Source organism: Geotrypetes seraphini, chromosome 12, assembly GCF_902459505.1.
Source record: "Geotrypetes seraphini chromosome 12, aGeoSer1.1, whole genome shotgun sequence".
Lineage (NCBI taxonomy): Eukaryota > Metazoa > Chordata > Amphibia > Gymnophiona > Dermophiidae > Geotrypetes > Geotrypetes seraphini.
Window position 1 is genome coordinate 80,786,819 of NC_047095.1, and position 24,199 is coordinate 80,811,017.

General features: G+C 42.3%; 1 protein-coding gene across 1 annotated transcript in view; it reads left to right on the forward strand.

Moving 5' to 3' along the window:
* Window positions 1-24,199, forward strand: part of CACNA1E (calcium voltage-gated channel subunit alpha1 E) — a 791,083-nt gene that overhangs the window by 733,018 nt on the left and 33,866 nt on the right. Inside the window, exons 39-41 of the mRNA XM_033915447.1 lie at window positions 11,527-11,632; window positions 15,362-15,469; window positions 22,124-22,224. Of these exons, the coding sequence (XP_033771338.1) occupies window positions 11,527-11,632; window positions 15,362-15,469; window positions 22,124-22,224 (315 nt within the window). The remainder of the gene's footprint in view (window positions 1-11,526; window positions 11,633-15,361; window positions 15,470-22,123; window positions 22,225-24,199) is intronic.

The window sequence follows — 24,199 nt, forward strand, 5'->3', positions numbered from 1 at the left end:
CGGTATAGTACGCCTTAGACAACCGGACGGAAACTACGCGGTGGCGGATTCAGAAAAAGCAGAACTACTAAATGAATATTTCTGCTCAGTCTTCACCTGCGAAGCACCGGGACACGGACCACAGTTGATGATAATACAAGACGTGGATGACCCGTTTCAGAATTTTGAGTTCACTCCTGGGGACGTCTACAACGAACTGGCAAGGCTAAAGGTAAACAAGGCCATGGGACCGGACAATTTACACCCAAGAGTGCTCAGAGAATTGAGAGATGTCCTGGCAGAACCGTTGGCGGTGCTCTTCAATCTCTCACTAAGTACGGGGAAAGTTCCGTTGGACTGGAAAACAGCCAACGTCGTTCCTCTACATAAAAAGGGTTGCAAGGCTGAGGCTGCGAACTATAGACCGGTAAGCCTCACCTCAATAGTGTGCAAACTCATGGAAACACTAATTAAGTATAAATTAGATACGATCCTGAACGAGGGAAATCTCCGGGATCCCAGCCAACATGGATTCACCAAGGGTAGGTCATGCCAGTCCAATCTAATAAGCTTCTTTGACTGGGTAACAAGAAGACTAGACTCAGGAGAGTCCTTGGACGTCGTGTACCTGGACTTCAGCAAAGCGTTTGACAGCGTCCCACACCGCAGGCTGCTGAACAAGATGAAATCTATGGGATTAGGAGAGACTCTAACTGCATGGGTTAAAGATTGGCTTAGTGGCAGACTTCAGAGGGTGGTGGTCAACGGTACCCTTTCTAAAATGTCGGAGGTGACCAGCGGAGTGCCACAGGGTTCGGTCCTGGGCCCACTCCTCTTCAACATATTCATTAGGGATCTGACTCAAGGGCTCCAAGGCAAGGTAACCTTATTCGCTGATGACGCCAAATTATGCAATGTAGTAAACGGCTATAATCTTCAGGATGCTATGGAGCAAGACCTGCGTACTTTAGAAAATTGGTCCTTGATCTGGCAGCTGGGCTTCAACGCCAAGAAATGTAAGGTCATGCATCTCGGCAACGGAAATCCTTGCAGAACTTACACCCTGAATGGAGAAACTTTAGCCAGGACTACGGCAGAACGAGACTTAGGAGTAATCATCAGTGCTGACATGAAAGCAGCCACTCAAGTGGAGAAGGCTTCATCTAAAGCACGGCAAATGATAGGTTGTATCAAGAGAAGCTTCGTCAACAGGAAACCTGAAGTCATGATGCCACTGTACAGAGCCATGGTGAGACCGCATCTGGAATACTGTGTTCAATTCTGGAGGCCACATTACCGTAAGGATGTGCTCAGAGTTGAATCGGTTCAGCGGATGGCCACCAGGATGGTCTCGGGGCTAAAGGGTCTCCCGTACGAAGAAAGACTGAGCAAATTGCAGCTCTACACTCTCGAGGAGCGTAGGGAGAGGGGAGACATGATTGAGACATTTAAGTACATCACGGGACGGGTAGAGGTGGAAGATGATATCTTTCTTCTCAGGGGACCCTCGACCACAAGAGGACATCCGCTCAAGCTCAGGGGAGGGAAGTTTCGTGGAGACACCAGGAAATACTTCTTCACGGAGAGAGTGATTGAGCATTGGAACGAGCTTCCAGTGCAGGTGGTCGAGGCACGCAGCATCTCAGACTTCAAGAACAAATGGGATACCTATGTGGGATCCCTACGAGGTCATGCCAAGGGATAGGGTCACTAGGACTGAATGAGCGGGTCAGTAGAGTGACAGTATAATTACAATTATTCTTTAGGGGGTCAGTAGACTTAAGAGGGTGGGTAAATAGTGTGGGCAGACTTGATGGGCTATGGCCCTTATCTGCCGTCATCTTTCTATGTTTCTATGTTTCTATGAATATTTGAAAAGTCCCAGAAGAAGTTTAGCCAAATAGTAAACTGAGTACATTTGAAATTTTGGTAGGCAGGCAGATCCAAAGGCTGACACCAAGTGTGGATAGAACTTGGACTCTCCTTCAGTACATGCCTCTGATTTACACATTGTTGTGACCTTCATCAAAAATATAAGCTTTTAAAACTGTCTAACATATCATTCCTCATGATTACGTCACTATTATTTTTGGCTTATATTGTGGTGATTGGCCATTTCACTGCATTTTAAGCCACATTTAAGAACTTCCTAATTAGGCCCTCCTTTACAAAGCCCTGCTGGCATTTTTAGCACCAGCCACAGTGATAAGACCGCCAAAGCTCCTAGGAATACTATTAGCGTTGGAGTTCTTACCCCCACGGCCCAAACTATAAACGCTAGTGCGGCTTTATAAAGGAGGGGATAAACTGGGAGTCCTGGACCAAATTGTGCTAGTAATGTTCCTTGCTTCAGGAATGCTTAGAATGAATATACCATATATCTTTGCTTCTAAGTTGTCATCAGTTCTAAAACATCAATTCTAAAATACGTAGAAGGAAAAGCACAAACACATTTACTTTCAATTACCAGTATGACAAATGTTTTTTTTCGGGGGGAGGGGCACTTAACATTAACAGCGCTACATAAACTTACAGGTTAACTACCATTTAACTTTTGAAAAACAAAATTACTGGTATTCAATTAGGTTTAATACCAAGTATCCTTCTAATCACTATCATTAGTACCAGCTGATCCTCACAAGTTGAATCATCATTGTCAAAGCCTGATGACTCATCACTCCTGGAATCACAGCAATCCTTGATGTCTTTCCATTTCAGATCATCTTCTGTACCATTGCTGCATTATATTTTCTTGAACTTGTTTTCCATTCAGCTAACACCCACGCTGCAATTTTTAAAGAAGGCGCCCTCTTGGATTTTTTTTTTTATTCAGAAGGTGTCAAAAGAAGGTTTTCAGAAAATAACCAGGTCTCGTATTCTTCTCTTAAAAAGTCTTTAAATGGCATGTCCATGAAAACATGAAGTGGCTGAAGCTGGCTTGTCATACTACTTGGAATAACTGCCAAATCACAATTGTTTTATTTCAGCTTATTTATTCTTTCGTAGAAAATAGAAACAGAACAAAAGGAAAGCGGATAGAGACCATACAACGTACCCAATCTGCCTATTCATGCCATCTACTATTCCTTCCTCTCCCTTAGAGATCCAATGTAATTGGCCCAAACTTTCTTGAATTCAAATACAGTTTTCATCTCCACTACCTCCACCAGGAAGCCATTCCATGCACACATCTACCTTTCTATCAGTGGCTTAGAAAGGGGGGTGTGAGGGGGAGGTCCACCCTGGGCACGATCTTCCTAAGAGTGTGGCACCCATCCTCCTCTCTGCCCCCCCCCCCGCTCCTCTCCATGCCAGCGTGAGGTTGCTGCCCACGTCGACATCGGCACTCTCTCTGACATCACTTCTGGGACCCACGCCTAAGAAGTGACATCAAAGGGCAAGCCAACACCAATGTGGGCATGCTGTTCATGCTGGAGAAGTTAAAGAGGTATGGGGAAGAGGGCGGGAGAAGGGCGCCACCTCCCAGGGAGCCACTTACCCTTACTACGCCATTGATCCAATGGATTTGACCCACACTTTCTTGAATTCAACTACAATTTTCATCTCTACCACCTCCACCGGGAAGCCATTCCACACACTCACCTCCTTTTCTATTTTGAACAAAAAAGTATTTTCTGAGATTATTTTTAAGTCTATCCTCTTTCACCTTCATCCTATGCTCCCTCATTCCAGAGTTTCTTTTGAAGAAATTAGTTTCCTTTTAGGATACCTTTCAGACAGATATCCTCTAAATACGTCAACAGCAAGCATGTTAGGTAGTTTATGAAGAGCCCTGGCTGCCTATTCATGACAACATTCAACCAGTCTTCCATCGTTCAGGCTGTCATCCAACCATTTATTTCTGCACATGCAGTTACGTCTTTTGGTAAAGTTTCATCTTTTGCAACTACTTTTCTGTTAAGAATCAAATAAGGAGGAAGCTGTCAGCCAGTCATCCATTAGAGTCATCAGCTGTTATACATAACACAAAAGTGATACATTGTTTTTCATAACTGGTAGTTTTCATTTTTACTTCTTTAGAACCTCTTGGATTAATGGCATAATTATGCAGCACATGAAAAAATAAAAGAGTTTCACCAACATCGCCTAGTTGATTGAATTCCTATCTGTCTTTTGTTTGGAATTAGGTAATGTAGTTGAAAGCTTGTGAGTTTTTCTTCAAACTCTGCAGGAAGCTCTTGCCAAGTTGATGTTCGATTACACCTACATCTTGAAGCTTTGAAATTGTTTATTCCAAGTGAATTTGCAGCTTCTGTCACCTTAAGATGAATCATTTGGCATGTGACTGGGAGACCTTTGATTGTGCATCCATTACAAACAGTAAAGCTACTTCATCAGTTTTGGAATGTCATCATTTTGGGGGGGACCTGTAAGGCACTTCGTTGTAGCGTTACATTAAAAAAAATAATAATTTTGACCTTTTTGCCATCGGCAAATATTTGTTTCACTAATAGTGAATTTTCTTTCCACAGCCCTGATCCCGTTCTTTTCAGCCTATAAAATTATCTTTCTTTTCATTGCTGCATCATAATTTACATAAGGGTCTTTGTGTTCACTATGGCAATTGATGTGTGAAGCACATCAAATACCATTAAGTTATGATGTTTGCCATTCAAGGTTCAAAGTACCACACTCCACGAAAATAGAATCACAGAAGGTAAGGGTAGAGGAAGAATCCCCATAATGCACATATCAACTCATTTCCAAAGCATAAACCCCCACCACCACTACCATTTGGTATAGTCATAACAGCACATTTTCCATGCACGGCTGAGATTTCTGTTGATTTGTAATTTTGGCATTGAATATAAGTTTTCTTCACAATAATCACAATAATTTGATTTAACCTGAATAATCACTAAATATAATTTAAAATAAAAATGTGAAGTACTCAGACCCACAACCAAAGTGCAAAATGAATGAACACAGACAAGGTTACCAATGGAACCATCACAGCACTCACTGTCCCAGCCGCCAACTCTTTTTAAATAAACAGCACAATCTCTCTGATATATGGAGCAATCCATCTGGTGTGCGGCAGGGGTCACCACTATCCCCATTGCTTTCAATGTTTACATGTCTTCATTAGGTGCGCAATTGTCCCAGCTGGGGATAAAATTATTTAGCTAAGCAGATGACTTTACGATCATTATCCCATTCACTACTTCTCTCTCGGAAGCTGCCCCTAAAGCAATAGAAATACTAAATTTGATGGAGCAATGGATGACTGAGTTCAGACTAAAGCTTAATTCAGAAAAAACAAAATTTTTTGTAGCTTCGCCTCACCCGCTTGATACTAAAACATCAATGTGCATCAATAGTCTTAGTTATCCTATTCAATCTACTATGAAAGTATTGGATGTAACATTGGACCAGAGCCTGACCATGAAAGACCAGGTGGACTCCTTGTTAGAAAGAGTTTTCTCACCTTCTGGAAGCTTCAGTCCATTAGAGCATACTTTGATGTTTCATCATTTAGAATTCTGGTACTATCCCTTATACTGAGCCAACTTGATTACTGTAACATCGCCTATTTGGAAGTTTCCCAGAAGAATATGCGGTGATTGCAACTGGTACAAAATGCGGCGGTCAGGCTACTTTGTGGGTTGAAGAAGTTCAATCATGTAACACCTTCCTACCAACTTCTACACTGGCTGCCGATGGAGGCAGCCAGTGAAGTTCAAGTTTGGATGTTTCTGCTTTAAGGTACTATACGGTTTAGCCTATAAATATATAACTGACCTTTTCTCTTTCACAACCAACAGACATAAGAGAAGCTCACATCTGAATTTTGTTTCTCCACCGGTTAGAAGATGTAAATTTAAAAGACATCATCAACATATTTTCTCATATCAAGCAGCATTATGGGATAAAGATCTAGAACAATTACTTATGCTTACTAATACGGGGAATTTAGGAGACATCTAAAAACATTTCTGTTCCTGAAGTATTTAGGTAACTGACCTATACAATCTTAGTCCACAACAACTGATCTCTAGAGCTGTTAATCACTAACCCTTAACTTTGTTAATTCTACTCAATCTGTAACATCTTTTAATCATTGTAAACCATATAGAACTTCACAGTCCTGTTATTATTATTAATATTATATAGCTTATTTTCAATTTAAATGACTTATTTGAATATCCTTGGCGGTAGCAGCAAATGCTTTGGCAACCTTGTGAGTATTAACAGTGCATTTGACTTCTATTCACTGCCTTTATTTAGTAGGCCCCTCAACTCAAGTTTCGCATGATAATGCTTCATCAGGAGGGGACGTTAAAACAAATTAAACATACTTGTATCAGCACACACCCAGCACTATCACATTCACCTCAAAAACATAATATTATAAACCTTCATACTAACTCAACATACCTTATCACAGCCAAAATACTGAAGGGAATAGACTTAGTAGATAAAGACAGATTGTTCACTCTCTCCAAGGTAGGGAGAACGAGAGGGCACTCTCTAAAGTTGAAAGAGGATAGATTCCATACAAACGTAAGGAAGCTCTTCTTTACCCAGAGAGTGGTAGAAAACTGGAACACTCTTCTGGAGTCTCTTATAGGGGAAAACACCCTCCAGGGATTCAAGACAAAGTTGGACAAGTTCCTGCTAAACTGGAATGTATGTAGGTGAGGCTGGACTCATTTAGAGCACTGGTCTTTGACCTGGGGGCCGCCGCATGAGCGGACTGCTGAGCACGATGGACCACTGATCTGACCCAGCAGCGGCAATTCTTATGTTCTTATCACAAGCTCACAAACCACAGTCAGACTGAAGTCCACAATCATTATTTCCTTTCTCACTCGCACTTCGGGCATTATATCATCCCAGTCTAGATGATATACTCAGTGTGGAGGGATTAGAATATAAATTGCCATTGAATTTATGATGTACCAACTTTCCACATGCATTAAAATGAACATAAATATGCATCTTAGAATCAAAGATATAAGGTAATTGACAAAGATAAATGCATCCTCCCAGTTTATGGGATATCAGTTAAACTCCATATTAAAGAATAACTCCATCACTAGAATTTGAAAGAGGAAGAGGAAATTGCAAACTGCAGTATTAATGGACCAAAATAATTGAAATGTAGCAAAACAGAATTATAAAGTAAGATTTGCACAACTTGAAGGAGCTGCCTGAAGTATGAAATAAATATTTTGTAGGCCTACAGGAAGAAGCAATATTTAGATATATTTGGGGAGTTATTATGGGAATAGCTCATAAATTTAAAATTAAGAAAAATGCATTTCATTCGGTCTAAATGTAGCTTTTTCTCCTATAGGGGACAATGGAGAGTAGGTATTGATTGAGATACACCATTGTTTGAAAGAAAATAATGGCTGGTTTCTGAGATGTGGTCTCAAATAGAATAATTTAAAGAGAGAAGTGTTGTGAATGGTCCAAGGGAAAGGTTGAGCTGATAGTGATTTTGCATTTAGATGTGCACTTAAGAAGATGATCAAATACTTGAGGATGCAATTTACTAATGACTTTGGACTGGAAGCACATATTTTGAAAGTGAAATAGAAGACTTATGTTTAATTAAACCTTGCACAGGGATTATGACCTTATGTATATACTAAGGACTTGCAGACAGTTGCACAAGCTTTAGTCTTTCCCATCTGGATTATTGTAATGCTTTTTGATAGAAATAACTGGCAGGCTGTTTAGAAAACTTTAAATAATTTTGAATAGATTGACAAGGATGATTTTGAGTAGGTCATGGAGACTCCTATGTTACAGGCCTGCACTGGTTCCCAGTTGTGACTTGGGTGACATTTTACATACTGGAACTAAATTTCAGGCATTGGGGTGGATGGTGTTTGGTTGATAGATTGAAGAGATATTACCCTGGTTGGAATTTGAGGTCTGTAGAGAATTGCCTGCTTATAGCTCCTATTGTTAAAAAAGGTTAGGAAGGCCATTGAGGTGCATGGATGCTCTCAATATTGGCACAGTGGTGGTGGAATGGTGTGCCTAGGGAAGAGAGATTGGAAGTGAACTATTGAACCTTCCAGAAAATGATTAAAACATGACTTATTTTCTACTACTTAAGGTTTAAGGAGTCAGGGAGAAGGTGAGGGTGCATATTTTGAAAATGAGAAATCAGGAGGGGGCAGAAGAAAAGTAATAAGATTGGGCAGTGGAATATTTAAGTATTGTCTAATATGTTTTATGTATATATAAGATGCTTTATTGTTTGATTTTATGTTCAAATCTATTTTATTAAGCAACAGTAAATACAACAGCAATAACAAACATGGTATGCATTTTCATCAAACACCCGAAAATTTGTATGCATATGTGCTGAACAGACTGCTGTTTGTAAGTTAGCATCAATAGGTGTATGAATGAATGTTATTCAACAGTAGTAGACGGCATCTGGGACATGGAGAGGTTGTACATGATAGGCGTGTGGTATGTAGACAGACATCTTTTACTATAGTTTGCTTTCATAGTATAGAACCAGAGATCCCAGCACTGGCACTGAGATAGCACTGTTAAAGTAAAATTGGGAAAAATGGCCCATAATGCAGGAACAGGGTGATTTTCTAATGAAAATTACCAGCATAGACTCATTCTAGGAAGGACCAAATATACCCCTCTTTTACAAAACCCGATAGTGTAGGCTGCTGTGGTAACTGCCCCAAAGACCACAGGGATTAAAGGGGTTCGGGGCTTTGGCCGCATGGCAGCCACTAACATGGCTTTGTAAAAGGAGAGGAAAGTGCATCAATGTACACAATATTCATTAGAAAAATGGCCTCAATTTTCTTCTAAGTGGCACCCATTGGACCATTTCCTCTTGCTGCTGTTGTCTAGTTTCAAGTTTATTTTTATTTGATATACCACTTATAAAGCCTAAGGGGATCAAAATCGAAACGGAAATACGTCTAACAACCGGCCTAAATCGGCACTTGGACGATCAGTAAGATAAGTCGTCCAAGTGCCGATAATCGAACTGGGATTTAGACGTATCTCAAAATGACTTAGGCCTTTTCAGTGCTGCTGTACACCCAGAGCTAAAAGGGGTGTTTTAGGAGGAGTGGTGAGGACGAGATTTGGGCGGGATGTGGGCCGACCTAGACTTAGGCCCTGTTTCACTAAGGTGCACTAACCGATTAGCGCACGCTAAACACTAACACATGCATGTTAGTCTATGGACGCGTTAGCGTTTTTAGCACATGCTAATCGGTTAGCACACCTTAGTAAAAGAGGGGGTTAGTCGTACTGCAAGTAAAAACGAAAGTTTAACGAGGCTGCCTAGACGGAACTTGTACATTGTGACTTAGGTGATTGAAAACTAGGTATCCAAAGTGACCAGATAACCACTGCAAACACAAAGTACAGACCCCCACACACTCCCCCAGTGATCACTGACCCCCTCCCCTAAACACTTTACATATCTGCCTCCAGAACATCAGCACCTGGCATAGGAAAGCCCAGTAGAGCTGCATAGAGGTGGCTTAACTAGTTTGGTGCTATTGGGGTTGTAGACAGGTGGCTCTAGTAGGTTTTGGGGGATATTTGAGGGGGCTCACCATGACCTATATGGGAGTTTTGGTGAAATGTGTATATGGCACCCTTTTTGTGAAGTTTGCAGCAGTAAGGTGCCCCACTCCTGTGTTGCCATGTCTGGGTGTCCAGTCCATCACTTTGCTGGCCCCTTCCACGTTCAAAAGGTCCTGTTCTAGGCATTTTTGACTTGGACAAATTTTTGGATGAGAATGGGGTATAAAGATAGACGACTTAGCGGTCTGGCCGACCAAACGGCTGGACGTACGCTTAGATGATTTTCGAAAAAGAAAAATATTTTGGACGTATTTTTCGGGAATGGACTTTTGATACTGCCAACTTTGGGCAACTAGCGACTTAGACGTTTCTTTTGATGATGCCCCTCCACGTGGTTTCCATAAAGGCATGTGCATTAAAAGCTTAATATGGAGAACATACATTGTAATTTGAAACAGCTACGAACGCCAAACAAGCGTGACATATGACATAGTAAGAGAGGTAGGGTATGGATACATTTTAAAAATAAAAAGGAAGGGAAAAGAAGCAAACAAAAATGGGGTGTGGTGGGGAATAGAACGTAAAAAATGGAAATGAAGAAAAGATGGAGCAGGAAGGCAAACAAGTAGTGAAGAGATGTTCATTTTAAAGTTTCGGAGAAGGGTCTAATTCAAGTTCCAAAGTCATCTTTAAAAAGAGAGGTTTTAAGACTCAATTTAGTTGTTTGGCTAGTCCAATCTTAGGTTAAATGAATAGAAAGCTAATTCTGTGATATACACAGTGTTGAGGCTAAGATGATTCCACAATGAATGCTACATAGGGACAGGCCATTTCAATAACGTGCCCTCAGATATTTTTCTGATTTGTAACTGAAGTGCTGTACTATGCTGTTATTATCTTATTCAGTTAGAGAAGTAGAAAGTATAGCTATTTTATCTATTATTGGAGGAAAAGGTTCTTATTGTACTGCCTTGTACATGGAGTATTTATCATGTAAAATTTTAAGTCTCTGCCCTAAACCAGAAGGAGTGTCATTTAGGGAATCAAATATTCATACTTTTATCTTCTGAATACCCCAGTGAATCTTAAGGGCCAGTGCCAGGCTATGTTCCCTCTAAGCTGAGAACATGAACAATCGCTCATGCAGTCTAGGAGCGACACTCACAGATTTTACATGGTCGCTCACAAAAATACGTGCAAATCTGGAAAACTGTTAGTTTTTAGAACTTGTGGCTCACATGAGAAAGAATTTGCATATACGCCCAGCCAATCATTAGAGGTGCCAGGGTCCAAGCCATGCACAGAATGGGGACTTTTTTTTCCATTTTAAGATTTAAAAACAAATAAATCACTTTTTCATGAGGTTACTGGTATATGCATATACCATGAAATGCTCAAAACTCAGGAAGTGGAATGGGGAACGTGGAGTCTGAGTAAAATGCAACTGCTTTCAGTCCATCTCTCCTCGGGATGGAGCCTAGCTTTCTCCGCTCTAGTTCCTTCATTGATCTTACGCTTCTCTCTCCATCTGCCCTCTCGCACAACATGGAACTTTGCATGTACTTCCATGCCCTGGCAAATTCATCTCTTACAACTCAAAAAGGGGGCTCGAGACCATGTATAAGGTGGAGTGTAACCAGTGCATTTATAAATATTACCCATAGAAGAAGAGGAAATTCTGAGCAACCGTGGGGTGATAGACCTAAAGAGCTGCCGTTCTCCTCAAAATTCTTCCAGCCACACTCAATCCTTGATTGTATGTACTAAAATTCCTATTGATACCCTCTATTATTATTATGGACAGATACAAGAAAGGCAGCAAGTAGTTGGGTAGGGAGGAGAGGGAAAAGGGTTAGGAGTCCTTGCCCTACTTTTTGTTTGTGGTGTAAACATCGTGCATTTGTGTGTGCTTTCTTGGTTTGTTTGTTTTTAATTTCCTTTATTTGCCTTGTCGATGTGTTTCGATATTTTTTGCACCCAATGTTTTTTGTGCAGAGGTTGGTTCTGATGAACATGCCTGTGGCTGAGGACATGACGGTCCATTTCACCTCTACTTTGATGGCACTTATTAGGACAGCTCTGGACATCAAAATTGCCAAAGGTACAGTCAACATAACAAGGCGCCGTGGGTCTTGAAGAACGACGAGGCCCTTTTACTAAGTTGGGTTAAGCAGTTAACATATGAAGTAGCCTGTGTTGTCTAGCACATTCCTGTGCTAAAAGCAGTTTGACACGAACCCTCAAATTCCACATATGGCACTCAAAATTGCATGTGCAAATTTAGATGCGTGCTCAATTTGCATATGCAATTTAATTGAATAACGAGCCAGTTAGCGCCAATAATTGGCTGCTAACATATAAATTATTGGTGCTAATTGGTAATAATTTGAATTTAGGAGTGCATCTTCCTAGTCTGTATTCTAAAAAGATGAGTGCATCAATTTGTAGGCATGTATTGAAAATGGGGTGTGGCCATGAGAGGGGCATGGGCAGATCAGGAATATTCCTAGAATTTGTGTGCAGTGTGTTACAGATTGCCACAAATCCGCACCTAATTTGGGCATGAGAATTTACTCAGGTTTCAGTTAGTGTAAAAAATTGGCGCAGCTCCTGATGCTAAGCGTTGTTCTACAAACGGCGCTCAACTCGGAGATCCTTTTATAGCATAGCGTTTATATTTTCGGGACCCTCATGTGGGTGCCGTTTACTGAATTTAGCCCTTAAGCCCATACTCTTGAACTGGCGCCAATATCAATGGCCGCCTTAAAAGTGGCGGCCGATCGCATGTCAATCGCACATTTCAGATTTGTGCCGACTTGAAAGATATTTGCCGGAAGTGTAGGACAGGGTTTTCTGGGCCTACATTTCCTGTGAATTGCGCCACTGTAGGCCGCCTAATTAGATGTTAGCCATGCCTACTTTAGTGCTCAGCGGTCTAAAGCTCCTAAGTAGGCATGATTCCAACACCAATTTTCTATACGTTGGTATGCGTCTCAAATCTCAATTAAAAAGCTGTTTGGATGGCATTTTTAAAAGAGGTATGGGCGCCTACCTAGAAAATCGGCACTGGTTTGGGAATCCAGGCCTTAGTGCATACCATTTAACTGAAAAAGGTGGAATAGGGCAGGGACTGTGCCTTAAGCTTGACACACAATACGGTACCACGTGCCAACTGTTAATGCAGTAGATAGCATTGAATATTTAGGGGTAAATATTCAGCTAGTTGCATTCGGTGATTTTTTTTCCTCTGCCATTGACTTTATGCCTGGATATTGAATGCCAGACCATATCTGGGCACCGGCATTGAATATTTGGATATGTACAGATGGCCAGCACATAACCAGATGAGTGTCAATATTCAACCTTAACCAGTTAAATTAAACCATCTAAAGATAAGACTGCTTGTTAAGTAGTCTTATTTGGCCAGTTAAACTTTAGCTGGTTAAAGCTGAATATCAGCACATAACCAGTTCAATGCAATCTTTGCCTCTGGACTCTCCACTGAAGAGCTGGATTCTGAAAAATGACATCAAATCTAGGTGTCAAAAATGATGTGTGCTAAGATGTATTCTGTAAAAGGTGTTCTGTGTGGAACGACCTTGACAGAATACTAGCTTAGTGTGGTTTTTGGCCGGTTCTATAAAAGATGGCTAAAGTTGGTTCATAGATGAAAGCGCGCGGGACAATCGCCCGCGGACAAATGAGCTCAGACAAATGCACGCAGGACATCAGCGCGCCAGATTAAAAGTTAAATTTAAAGCGCTCCAAGGGGGTTTACTTGGAAGTGTTGGCGCTGCCGTTGGGGGGGTTCGGCGGAGTAACCCCCCATTACAGAGGAAAGCGTAATTTTTCCCCTCGGAGCACTTTAAATTTAACTTGTAATTTGGTGCGCGCTGATATCCTGTGCGCATTTGTCTCTGCTCATTTGTCCACCCGCGATTGTCTAGCGCGTTTTAGTCCCATCACCCTAAAGTTAGGGGCCTAAATTGGCATACCTAGCCGATTTAGGTGCCTAATTTAATTATTTAATTAGCTTAATCAGTGTTAATCACAAACTCAATAATTAACTTAAATTAAAATGAATTACCAGTTAGGCACCTAGATTGGTAGCTGCTTACCAATTCTGGGTGGGCGCCTAGCCCAAGACACTTACCAGAAAGTAGGCATGGTTTAAGATGGATCGTAGGTGGCTCCTGGGCGTGTTTTCTATGTAGGCATCTCAATTGGACTTAGGTGCCGGTATTTAGGCCAAGAAAACCCTAGCATAAATAGGGGGTGCCTAAGATTTTGACGTCTACTGGCACCCAAGTCCAATTTAGGCACCTAACTGAAGACTGACAATTGCTATGCTCCTTGTTCCTCGTTTAAAGAATCGAGGTCTTTGTGTTTAACTTTGAGTGCAAGCATTTACACCTGCCAAAGGCTATTGTAAATGCTCAATCCAAACTGATGGAAGTTAGGTGTTCAGTAGCATCACAGGTAATTTCTGGGAACAGCCCCGACCTGCCTATGCCTCTCACAAGGCCACACCCCTTTTGGATTTGCATGCTATGAAATTTAGGCACACATAACTCCTAATTACTGCCAATGAAGTGCTTGATAACATCAAGTATTGATTGTTAATGCCTAATTAGTCAGTGGTGTACCTGGCAAGGTGGGAACCCGGAGCGGAGCACACCCTTCTCTGGCTATAGCACCCCCCTACCCCCAACCTACAGGCAGTAGGAAGGTGTGTGGATCGGTCGCGGGGTTGCGGGCTGCCTGCATGAATCTATCAGCTCTACTGGTCACCTGCCCCAAAACAGGAACTTGATGTCAGTGGGGACAAGGGCCGGCTGAGCCGAAGGCGGTGCACAGGCGGATCACAGATCCACAGCTCCTCCAGCACCCCCGAGCTCCTGGCATCCAGGGCAGACCATCTTCCCTGTCCCACCCTTTGCAATACCACTGTAATTAGCTAATTAGTTTACAACAGATCTGTGAATCCATGCCCAAATTTACATGCTCAACTTTGGGTGGCTTATACAGGATCCAGCGGTTAGAGCTGATGTTCAGCAACACCATCCAGTTAAGTGCCACTGCATATCAGCATATAACCTCACCCAAGTGATTTAACTAGACAGAAGCCTCTCCTGCCCGGTTAAATTGCTTTGAATATTGAGCTTTTAATGACACCCAAGTAGACATCAGTAAGCACATTTTCTGCAGCGCAGTTAACTGTATGAGAAGATTCTTTGAATGATCCCAGCAGTTAACACAGAGGCTGGGCAGTTACTCCACAGTAATTTTGGCACTTTCTGCTTGTTAACTGGAAAAAAACTGGGATGGGTGTCTTGTTCAATGGGGCTATCACTAGAATTAAGTTTCCAATGGAGAGTTTCTATAGAGGGGTCACAGGTGTAGACCTTCCTGTTGAGGAGAGTCTGTAGTAGAAAGGAGGTGAGTAGGTTAGGGCTGAGTTTTATTAGCAGATCTTTAGGTAAAGTGAGAAATGTAAAACCTAAAACTACTAGATATACAGTTAGTCAGGATTAAAATGTCAGTCTAAACTCTGGGTAAAGCACGTACAGTATAGCTTTCACTTTAAGCTTGGGTGCGCTGAACCAGTGTCATTGATTTTCATGTACTGCATGTACATCGTACCCTGGCAACAGCCAAACATTGCCAAGTTAGCGAATGTGAGTATAATGGGGTAAGCCAATATTTCTATCACTCCCTCTTCGACCTAGCACTGAAATAGATTTTGGAGATTTGTAAAAACTTTTGATGTGAACATAGAGTATTGATTTACCTTACCTAAGCCACCAAATCTCTTACGTACTTTTTCCAGGGGGCGCAGATCGGCAGCAACTGGACTCAGAACTTCAAAAGGACATCGTAGCCATTTGGCCTCACCTCTCTCAGAAAATGCTAGACCTGCTAGTGCCAATGCCTAAAGGTAAGACAAGTGTCATCATTATGCCTCTCGACATGAGAAAAATCCCACTGAATAAGAACAGTATAACTACTCAAGCCGCACAACAGGCAGTGTTTTGCTCACTAAAATACATTTCAGGTTAGGGAAGGAAAAGACCTCAGAGATACTCTGGCAATTCCTATGTCATCTTAATTCTGAGGACTAACATGCCACATTGCGTAACTAATATCAAGCATAAGTCTAAAAAAAACCTCCGCCTACCCCAAAAAATTGTTCCTGTGGTATTTTTTTTTATTTTAACTCTGTTGATATGAGCTCTGTAATTCTTCAACTCAATCCTACAAAGTGCAGCTTCAATATAACTGAGGCACTTCAACACTTATTTTAAAGCACTGAAAATTGCCACTAACTGGCTAAGAATGAGGGCTGATTGAAAAATAATGAGATTGCCTCTGTTTTTCTTTTCGAGAAGTAGAAGTGGCAATGCCGTGCTCATTCTTGCGAAGCTCGTTCACCAATGTTTCTGAACCTGCAGTTGGGCTACCATAGTCTTCATTATTGGGTCACAGCGAGAGGAAGAACTTAAGTTTTGTCACGGCAGATGAGGAAGGCATGTCTGTCAGGGTACGCCTGAGGTGTGTGATTGAATTTTGTGTTAAATTGGGAAAGAGCAGTAACAGAACTCTCATTTCATTTTTAAAATTTTTTTATTGATTTTATAAAGCATATAAAAAGTGCAGCAATTAGACATTCAAAATTTCAAAAAACAGCACTTATATAATTGCATTAAACATGAGTCAATAAAACATACCCTCCCTCCCGTCCTGGATGTGTGTGCATATGAATAAAGATAACTAAATCTGGCAGGTAAATTATTTATCTTTAAGGTATTTAACAAATGTATGCAATAGACTCCAAATTTTTGATCATTCCTGATTGCTCTTCTAACCTTCTTTCATATCGGTAATATAAACAAAGTGTTTCCCACCAAAAAGTAAAATTTAGACGATCCCAGCTTTCCAATTTCTGGTAATTAATTGTATGGCCACACCTGTCATAATAAGAAGTCGTCTATCTTTATTACTATCAATTGGACTTTTAGGTATCAGCGATGTCCCAAATAGAATCACCCCATAAGACAATGGAGTAGACTCCTAAGACACAATTTATTTTGCCTCAAATAGATTTCCAGAAATTAAGAATCAGTGGACAATAAAATAAGAGATGGTCTAATGTCCCCACTTCAAGATAACAGTGCCAGCATCTCGCAATGTTACAGCAAGCATACAGTGGTGAAAAATTTAGCCGTGCTGCATACTCCCACAGACACATCTTCCTTATCTGCCATGATGAAATGTATGAAGTTCTTCCTCTCACTGTGACCCACCCAACAAAGAAGACTACGGCAGTCCAAATGCAGGTTCAGAAACGTCGCTGCCTGAGCTTCATAAGAACCAGCACAGCCCTGCCATGTCTACTTCTAGGAAAGAAAACCAGAGACAGTCGCATTACTTTTCAATTAGCTCTCGTAAGTTCTTCGCTCGTGCTCTGCCCTCGGATTACCCCTAACCTAACCATTTAGGAGATGGGTAGTTAGCAGCTGTAATCAGTGGCACTAATCAGTTAAGCGTCACTGAATATCATGTCCTGGGTCACTCAGCAGGATTTAACCAGGCAAAAGCCTCCCTGCCCTTTTGAATATCAGACAGTGTAAATTAAATGAGTATATGCAACACTTATGCATTAACATCAACTCTATGACTGGTGTAAGAGCTCACATCTAAATATTAAGCATGTGCATGCCTGCCTATGGAAGTATTCTATAAAAGAGAGCAGGGCTGGTGAAAGGGTTGTTGCCTCCTGCTTCCTGCAACATATTAGGTCGGTGCCCCTCATCAACTCAGCATCAACTCTCTCCCCCCTCCCTCCAGCACCTTCTCTCTTCCCTCCCCTGCCCAGGGGCAGGAGAATGCCGAAGGGGGACACACAAGCTCTACTGCACCCTCAGTTCACAAGTTCCTGCACCAATTTGCATTTAATCAATTTTTTTACATAAATCATACACCTTCTAATTCTAAAACAATGTACCTGAATTTAGGTTCCATTTGTGCACATATGTTGTAGAACACTGTCGAAGATAAAGAACTGTATTGGCCGTCCATTCTGCCCAACAAGGCAGCTGCAGTTATACCTGCTGCTTCATGCAGGTTATACCCATCTGTGCCCTGTTTGAACATAAGAATTGCTGCTGCTGGGCCAGATCAGTGGTCTATTGTGCCCAGCAGTCCGCTCCCACGGTGGCCCTTATGTCAAAGACCAGTGCCCTAACAGAGACTAGCCTTACCTGCGTACGTTCTGGTTCAGCAGGAACTTGTCTAACTTTGTCTTGAATCCCTGGAGGTCATTTAAATTTTGTTTTGATTCGATCCTCTTGCTTTGTAGGGATCCTCTGTTTATCCCATTCCTTTTTGAATTTTGTCACTGATATATCTCCACTACCTCCACTAGGAAGGCATTCCAGACATATGCCATCATCTCCATGAAAAAGTATCTCCTGATGTTACTCCTAAGTCTACCACCCTGCAATCTTAATTCATACTCTCTAATTCTACTATTTCGCCAACTCTGAAAAATATATGTTTGCATTTGAACATCTGTATCATACCTCCCCCATCCCATTTTTCCTAGGTTATACATATTCAAGTCTTCTTCTCATATACCTGTATATCTTGATGCAAACCTCTTACCATTTTTATGATTTGCCTCTAAACCACTTCAAAACTTTTATTGTCCTTAGAAATATATAGCCTCCACACCTGAACACAACACTCCAATGATATAATTAAAAACTTACTTTATTTTGGACTGTCAACAGTAACAAATTCCATAAATGAGAGATACCTGAGTAATACACTTAAGAGATTGTTTGCATGTTTGAAATTAACACATGTTTGAAATTAACGCATTTATAGGATTTGAAGAGTATTTCAGCCAATGTTGGAAAGCTACCTCAATGGAGGACTTTGGAGCAGTGGCGTACCAAGGGGGAGGCAGGGGGGAAGTCCGCCCCGGGTGCACGGCTTGGGGAGGTGCACAGCCGGCCAGGTCCGGGTCCTCCTGCCCTTCCTTTCCCCCAGCTGCGCTGCTACAAACCTACCTCCCCCCGCCGACAAGAAGTCTTTCCGACGTCAATTCTGACGTCAGAGAGGATGTTCCGGGCCAGCCAGGCAGTGATTGGCTGGCCCAGAATGTCCTCTCCGATGTCAGAAAGACTTTTTGTTGGCAGGGGGAGGTAAGATTGCAGGCATGGACTGGGGGAAAGGAAAGGGAGATGCACTTTTTTTTTTTCTGCGGCAGGGAGGGCTGGATGTAGGCAAGCAAGCTGGCTGGCTTTAGCACAGCAGGGAGGGAGGGAGATAGATAGACAGGCAGGCTGGCTTTGGGATGGCCAAAATCTGGAAGGTAGTGGGGGGACATAAGAAGGAGGCACTGGGGGCACTAAGGACACGGGAAGGAGGCACTGTGGGCACTATGGACACAGGACGGAGGCACTGGGGGCAATAAGGACACAGGACGGGGATAATGGGGGCACTAAGGACACAGGAAGGAGGCACTGGGGGCACCATGGACATGGAACGGAGGCACTGGGGGCACTATGGACATGGGACGGAGGCACTGGGGGCACCATAGACATGGGACGGAGGCACTGGGGGCACTAAGGACAGGACGGGGGCACTGGGGGGCACTATGAACACAGGACGGAGGCACTGGGGACACTAAGGACATGGGAAGGAAGGAGGGAGGGAATAGAAAGGGACAATTGTTGGGCCTGAGTGCAGAAAGAAAGAAATGAAAGAAAGGATACACAGTCAATTAATAGATGTCCCCTTTTGATGAAAAAAATAAATGGTCACGTTACCTCTGACTTACTTTCTCTGCAGCAAAGTCGTCAGCCATGCTGAGGTGTAGGAAGGTCCCCCGCTGACTCATCTGCCGGCTCTGCTCCGGAAGAAGTAAGTTACGTCAGAGGGGGTGGACCCGGCAGATGCAGTCATTGCGGGACTTTGCCACAACTCCCTGCATCTGCCGGGTCCACCCCCTCCGACGTAACTTACTTCTTCTGGAGCAGAGTCAGCAGACGAGTCATCGTGGGACCTTCCAGCATGCGGCTGCTGAGTCCGCTCCAGAGCAAGTACATTGGAGTGGGTGGACTGACAGCCGGCAGCTACAATCATCGTGGGACCTTGCTGCATGAAGGGAGAGAAAGGAGCAGGATTGCTGGAATAGAAGAGTGGTGGAGGGAAAGAAAGGGGGCAGGGTGGTATGGAAGGGTGATGCTGATAGAATTGATGTACAGAGAAAGGGGAGAGACATAAGGGGAAAGGATATTGGAAGGAGAGACAGGGGGCAGAGGGGTGGATGGCGAGAGAAAGGGCAGATATTGGATGGTAGTGGGGAGCCTATGCTGAATGGAAGTGCAGATGGGAGAGATAAGGGAGCAAATGCAGGAAGGAAATGGGAGGAGAGAAAGAGGGGAGCAGATGCTGGATGGAAGAGAGATGAGAAGATACTAGATGGAAGGGTTGGAGAAAGAGGGTACATGATGGAAGGAGGGGATAAATAAAAGGAGGGCACATGATGGGGAGAAAAGGATTGAGTTAGGGAAACACTGGAGGGGTGAGGATAAGAGGTGGCAAGCTTTAGGTAGACAGTAAAAAAGGACATTGATGAGAGGGTAGTAAGAACATAATCTAGACAGATGCAGAAAATAAATTGAAAAGGAAAATGAGGGAAAAAAGGAAAGGGATTGCAGAGGAGAGGTGTGGGAGAGGGAAGGAGAGGAGAGAGATGCCAGACCAATGGGGGTGAAAGGAGAGATGGAAGGGGGAGGCATACAGTTTTTGGAAGGCGCATAGAAGGAGAGAAGATGCCATATAGGGGAAGAGAGACAGCAGACAGTGGATGGAAGGAAGAGAGTTACAAGAAGATGAGGAAAGCAGAAACCACAGAAGACAAAGGTAGAAAAATTTATATTTATTTATTGCTTTAGGAGACATGTGTCACTGTTTCTGTGGTGTTGCATTGTATGCAGAGTCCAGCTTCTTGCTGGTTTAATTTAACCTTTGTCTATGTATTTCTATTTTATCCCCCTTTTACAAAACTGTGGAGCATTTTTTAGCGCCAGCCATGGTGGTAGCAGCTCTGAAGCTCAGAATTCTATGAGCGTCAGACTGTTACCACCGTGGCTAAAATCCACACTACAGTTTTGTAAAAGGGGGAGGGGTTAGTTTGTGATGACACATTCCATACTAGGCGAAGGTGTTTTCTGTGTTCTGTGTGTTCGAAAGACATGGTTTTCTGTTAGGATTGACTGTAGGATTGATCTATATTAGTCTGGCTTGTTTAGTTTTACAATGGGTGTATTGCTTTTGTACTTCTCACTGCAGTATGTAAGATGCTGCCTTTTCCTAGGTACTCATGTGTGACGTGTGGCTTGTTACTAAAAATCATGTTTTTCGTACAGATGGGGGGGTGTCAAAACATGATGGGCCCCGGGTGTCAGATATGCTAGGTACGCCACTGCTTTGGAGAGCACATGTTATAGACCACTGTTCTAACCCTTTCACAATTTCACTCAGTAGCATAGTAAGGGGGGACAAGGAGGGTGGACAGCTCCAGGCACAGTCTTGGTTGGGGTGCCGTCCCCCCATGCCATTCTCACACTCTCACATACCACCCCCCCTACCCCCGTACTTCTTTAAAATCTTTACCAGCATGAGCAACTACTTTAGCCTGCTGTTCACGCTGGTTTGGCTCTCTCTCTCTCTCTGAAATCACTTCTGGATTGCAGGGTCAGGAAGTGACATCAGAGGGAAAGCCAGTGTGAGCAGCAGACCAGAGAAGCTGCTCATGCCCGCAAAGATTTAAAGAGGTATGGGGGTGGGGAGGGCGCTAGTGCGGTGTAGGGGCATAGAAGGAGCAGTGGGGAAGGCAGAGAGGGGGTATTACTGCCTCGGGTGCCTTCCAGCCCCACTACATCACTGATGTCATTGAAAAATATATTGAATAGAGGCCTCCACTATTCACCATTCTTTCATCTAAGTGAATTTCATTCACTACCATACTCTGACACTTATCAGTTAGCCAAATTCTATCTAGATTATTACCTCTCAGTCCCATCCCTAACAAAGGCTGAAATCTAAGTAGATCATACCCAGCATTTGCCCTCCATTTTGTCACCCAGTCAAAGAAATCGGCTTCATTTGACATGATTGCCTTTGGTAAAGCCATGTTGCCTCAGATTTTATTGGATTGTAGAAAGCGGGCTATACTTTCCTTCTGCAGCGTATGGATTAACTATACTTATGTGCATGATTAATGTCATAAATTGGTAGGATAAACACAATAAATATGCATAAACGAAATTTACACATCATGGAGTGCATACAAATCTGTCTCATGCATATTCACTACAGATATGCTGAAATCCTGACTGGCTAGAAATCCCCCAGGACAAATTTGTGAATCACTGTTCTAAATGACTTTTTTTTTTTTTTTTATTAAATCCCAATATACCGTATTCCAGTATCCTCATGGGAGGGACTTTGAAAGTCTCTCATGAGATGTGTTTTGCTCTGCCACTTGTCTCTTTTACCTGGTCCTTTCTTGTTGCAGCATCAGACCTGACAGTGGGCAAGATCTATGCTGCCATGATGATTATGGATTACTATAAACTGAGCAAAGCAAAGAAGCTGCGGCAACAACTGGAGGAGCAGGTGAGGATGAGCTGTTTTAAGAGGTGGGTGGTCCAGTTCATGGTGTGTAACAGCCTCAGATATACAGAAAGAAATGTGAACATACCAGGAGGAAGAATTTTTTTTCATAATTTACAAAGGATACAATAATCCATGGAAAATATTGTTAGAGTAAATATATCCAGTAAATTAAACTTCTTTTTTTTTTTTTTTTCAAATTCTTTATTCATTTTTCATCTTACAACAAGTACACAATATTACATCATTTAAAACTTTTACACATCACTTGAATTTCTTTCTATTGTCATCGTAAATACATAAATTTATTCCCTTCCCACCCACTTCTTTTTTTTTAACTTAGTATGTGGTATTTTTTTGGCACTAAAATGCAGTGCAAAGAAGCGCAGAGTAATGTATTTGGGGATTAACAATCGGAAGGAGCCATATATACTGAGAAGGGAGAGGCTGATATGCACGGAGGGGGGGGGCGAGGGATCTTGGGGTGATAATGTCCGAAATCTAAAGGTGAAAAAACAGTGCAACAAGGTGATGGCTGCTACCAGAAGAATGCTGGGCTGTATAAAGAGAGGCATAACCAGTAGAACGAAGGTGTTGATGCCCCTGTACAGGTCATTGGTGAGGCCCCACTTGGAGTATTGTGTTCAGTTTTGGAGACCGTATCTGGCGAAGGATACAAAAATGCTTGAAGTGGTCCAGAGGAGGGCGATGAAAATGATAATGAAACTGAAAATGGTTTGCGACGTTCGAGGAGAGACTTGAAGCCCTGAGGAAAGGAGCCTTAGCCTTGAGCCTTAGAGGAAAGGAGGGGCAGGGGAGATAAGATTTGGCTGTTCAAATACTTGAAAGGTATTATGTTTTGTGGTATTGCGGTATAGAAAAATTAAGTTATTATTATTATTATTATTATTAATAAAACCAGAGGACATAATTTGAGGTTGAGGGGTGGTAGACTCAAGAGCAATGTAAGGAAATTCTTCTTTACGGAGAGGGTGGTGGATGCCTGGAATGCGCTCCCGAGAGAGGTGACGGAGATGAAAACGGTGACGGAGTTCATAAAAGCGTAGGATGAACACAGAGGATCTAGAATCAGAAAATAATAGTAAATATTAAAGAACTAAGGCCAGTACTGGGCAGACTTGCACGGTCTGTGTCTGTACATGGCCTTTTGGTTGAGAATGGGCTGGGTAGGGCTTCAATGGCTGGGAGGGTGTAGATGGACTGGAGTGAGCTTTGACGGAGACTTCGGTAGTTGGCAGAGCTTTGGATTCTTGCCCATAAATAGCTAAGAAGAAGAAGAAAGACAAAAAAAAACCCCAACGAATTTTTAGATTGAATCAGGTTGGGCAGACTAGATGGACCATCTACTATTTTACTATGTTATTATTTCTTTCTTTTATTGTGTTAGAAACTACAAAATAGGATTTCTTAAGGGGTCTTTTATTAAGGCGCGCTAAATGCTAATGCGCCCATTATATTCTATGGACGTGTTAGCATTTAGCGCACGCTAATATGTTAGCGCAATGTATATGGGCACAAATTGGCCATTTTACTGTGGCCAACACACGTCCCACAGTAAGCCATTCTACACCACTCAGGATTTTTTAGACTTCAATCATATCTCCCCTCAGTTGTCTCTTTTCCAAGCTGAAGAACTCTAAACTTTTAGGCTTTCCTCATACAAGAAGAGTTTCATCCCCTTTATTTTATTTATTTATTTATTTAGATTTTTATCCCGTCCTCCCAGTAGCTCAGAACGGTCTACAAGCAAACATTCACAGTGGAGTACATTTGGACAATACAAAGACTATACAGTGGTTTAAATACAAGGACTATACAGTAATTTAAGTGCGGGTTAAGAATAGATTATACAGTGATTTAAATAGAAGTTTCGAATGGAGAGAGAGGGAGGGGGGAACTATTTAGCATTATGTTAAAATAAAGAAAATACTGAAAGATTACAATGCTATTTTAATAA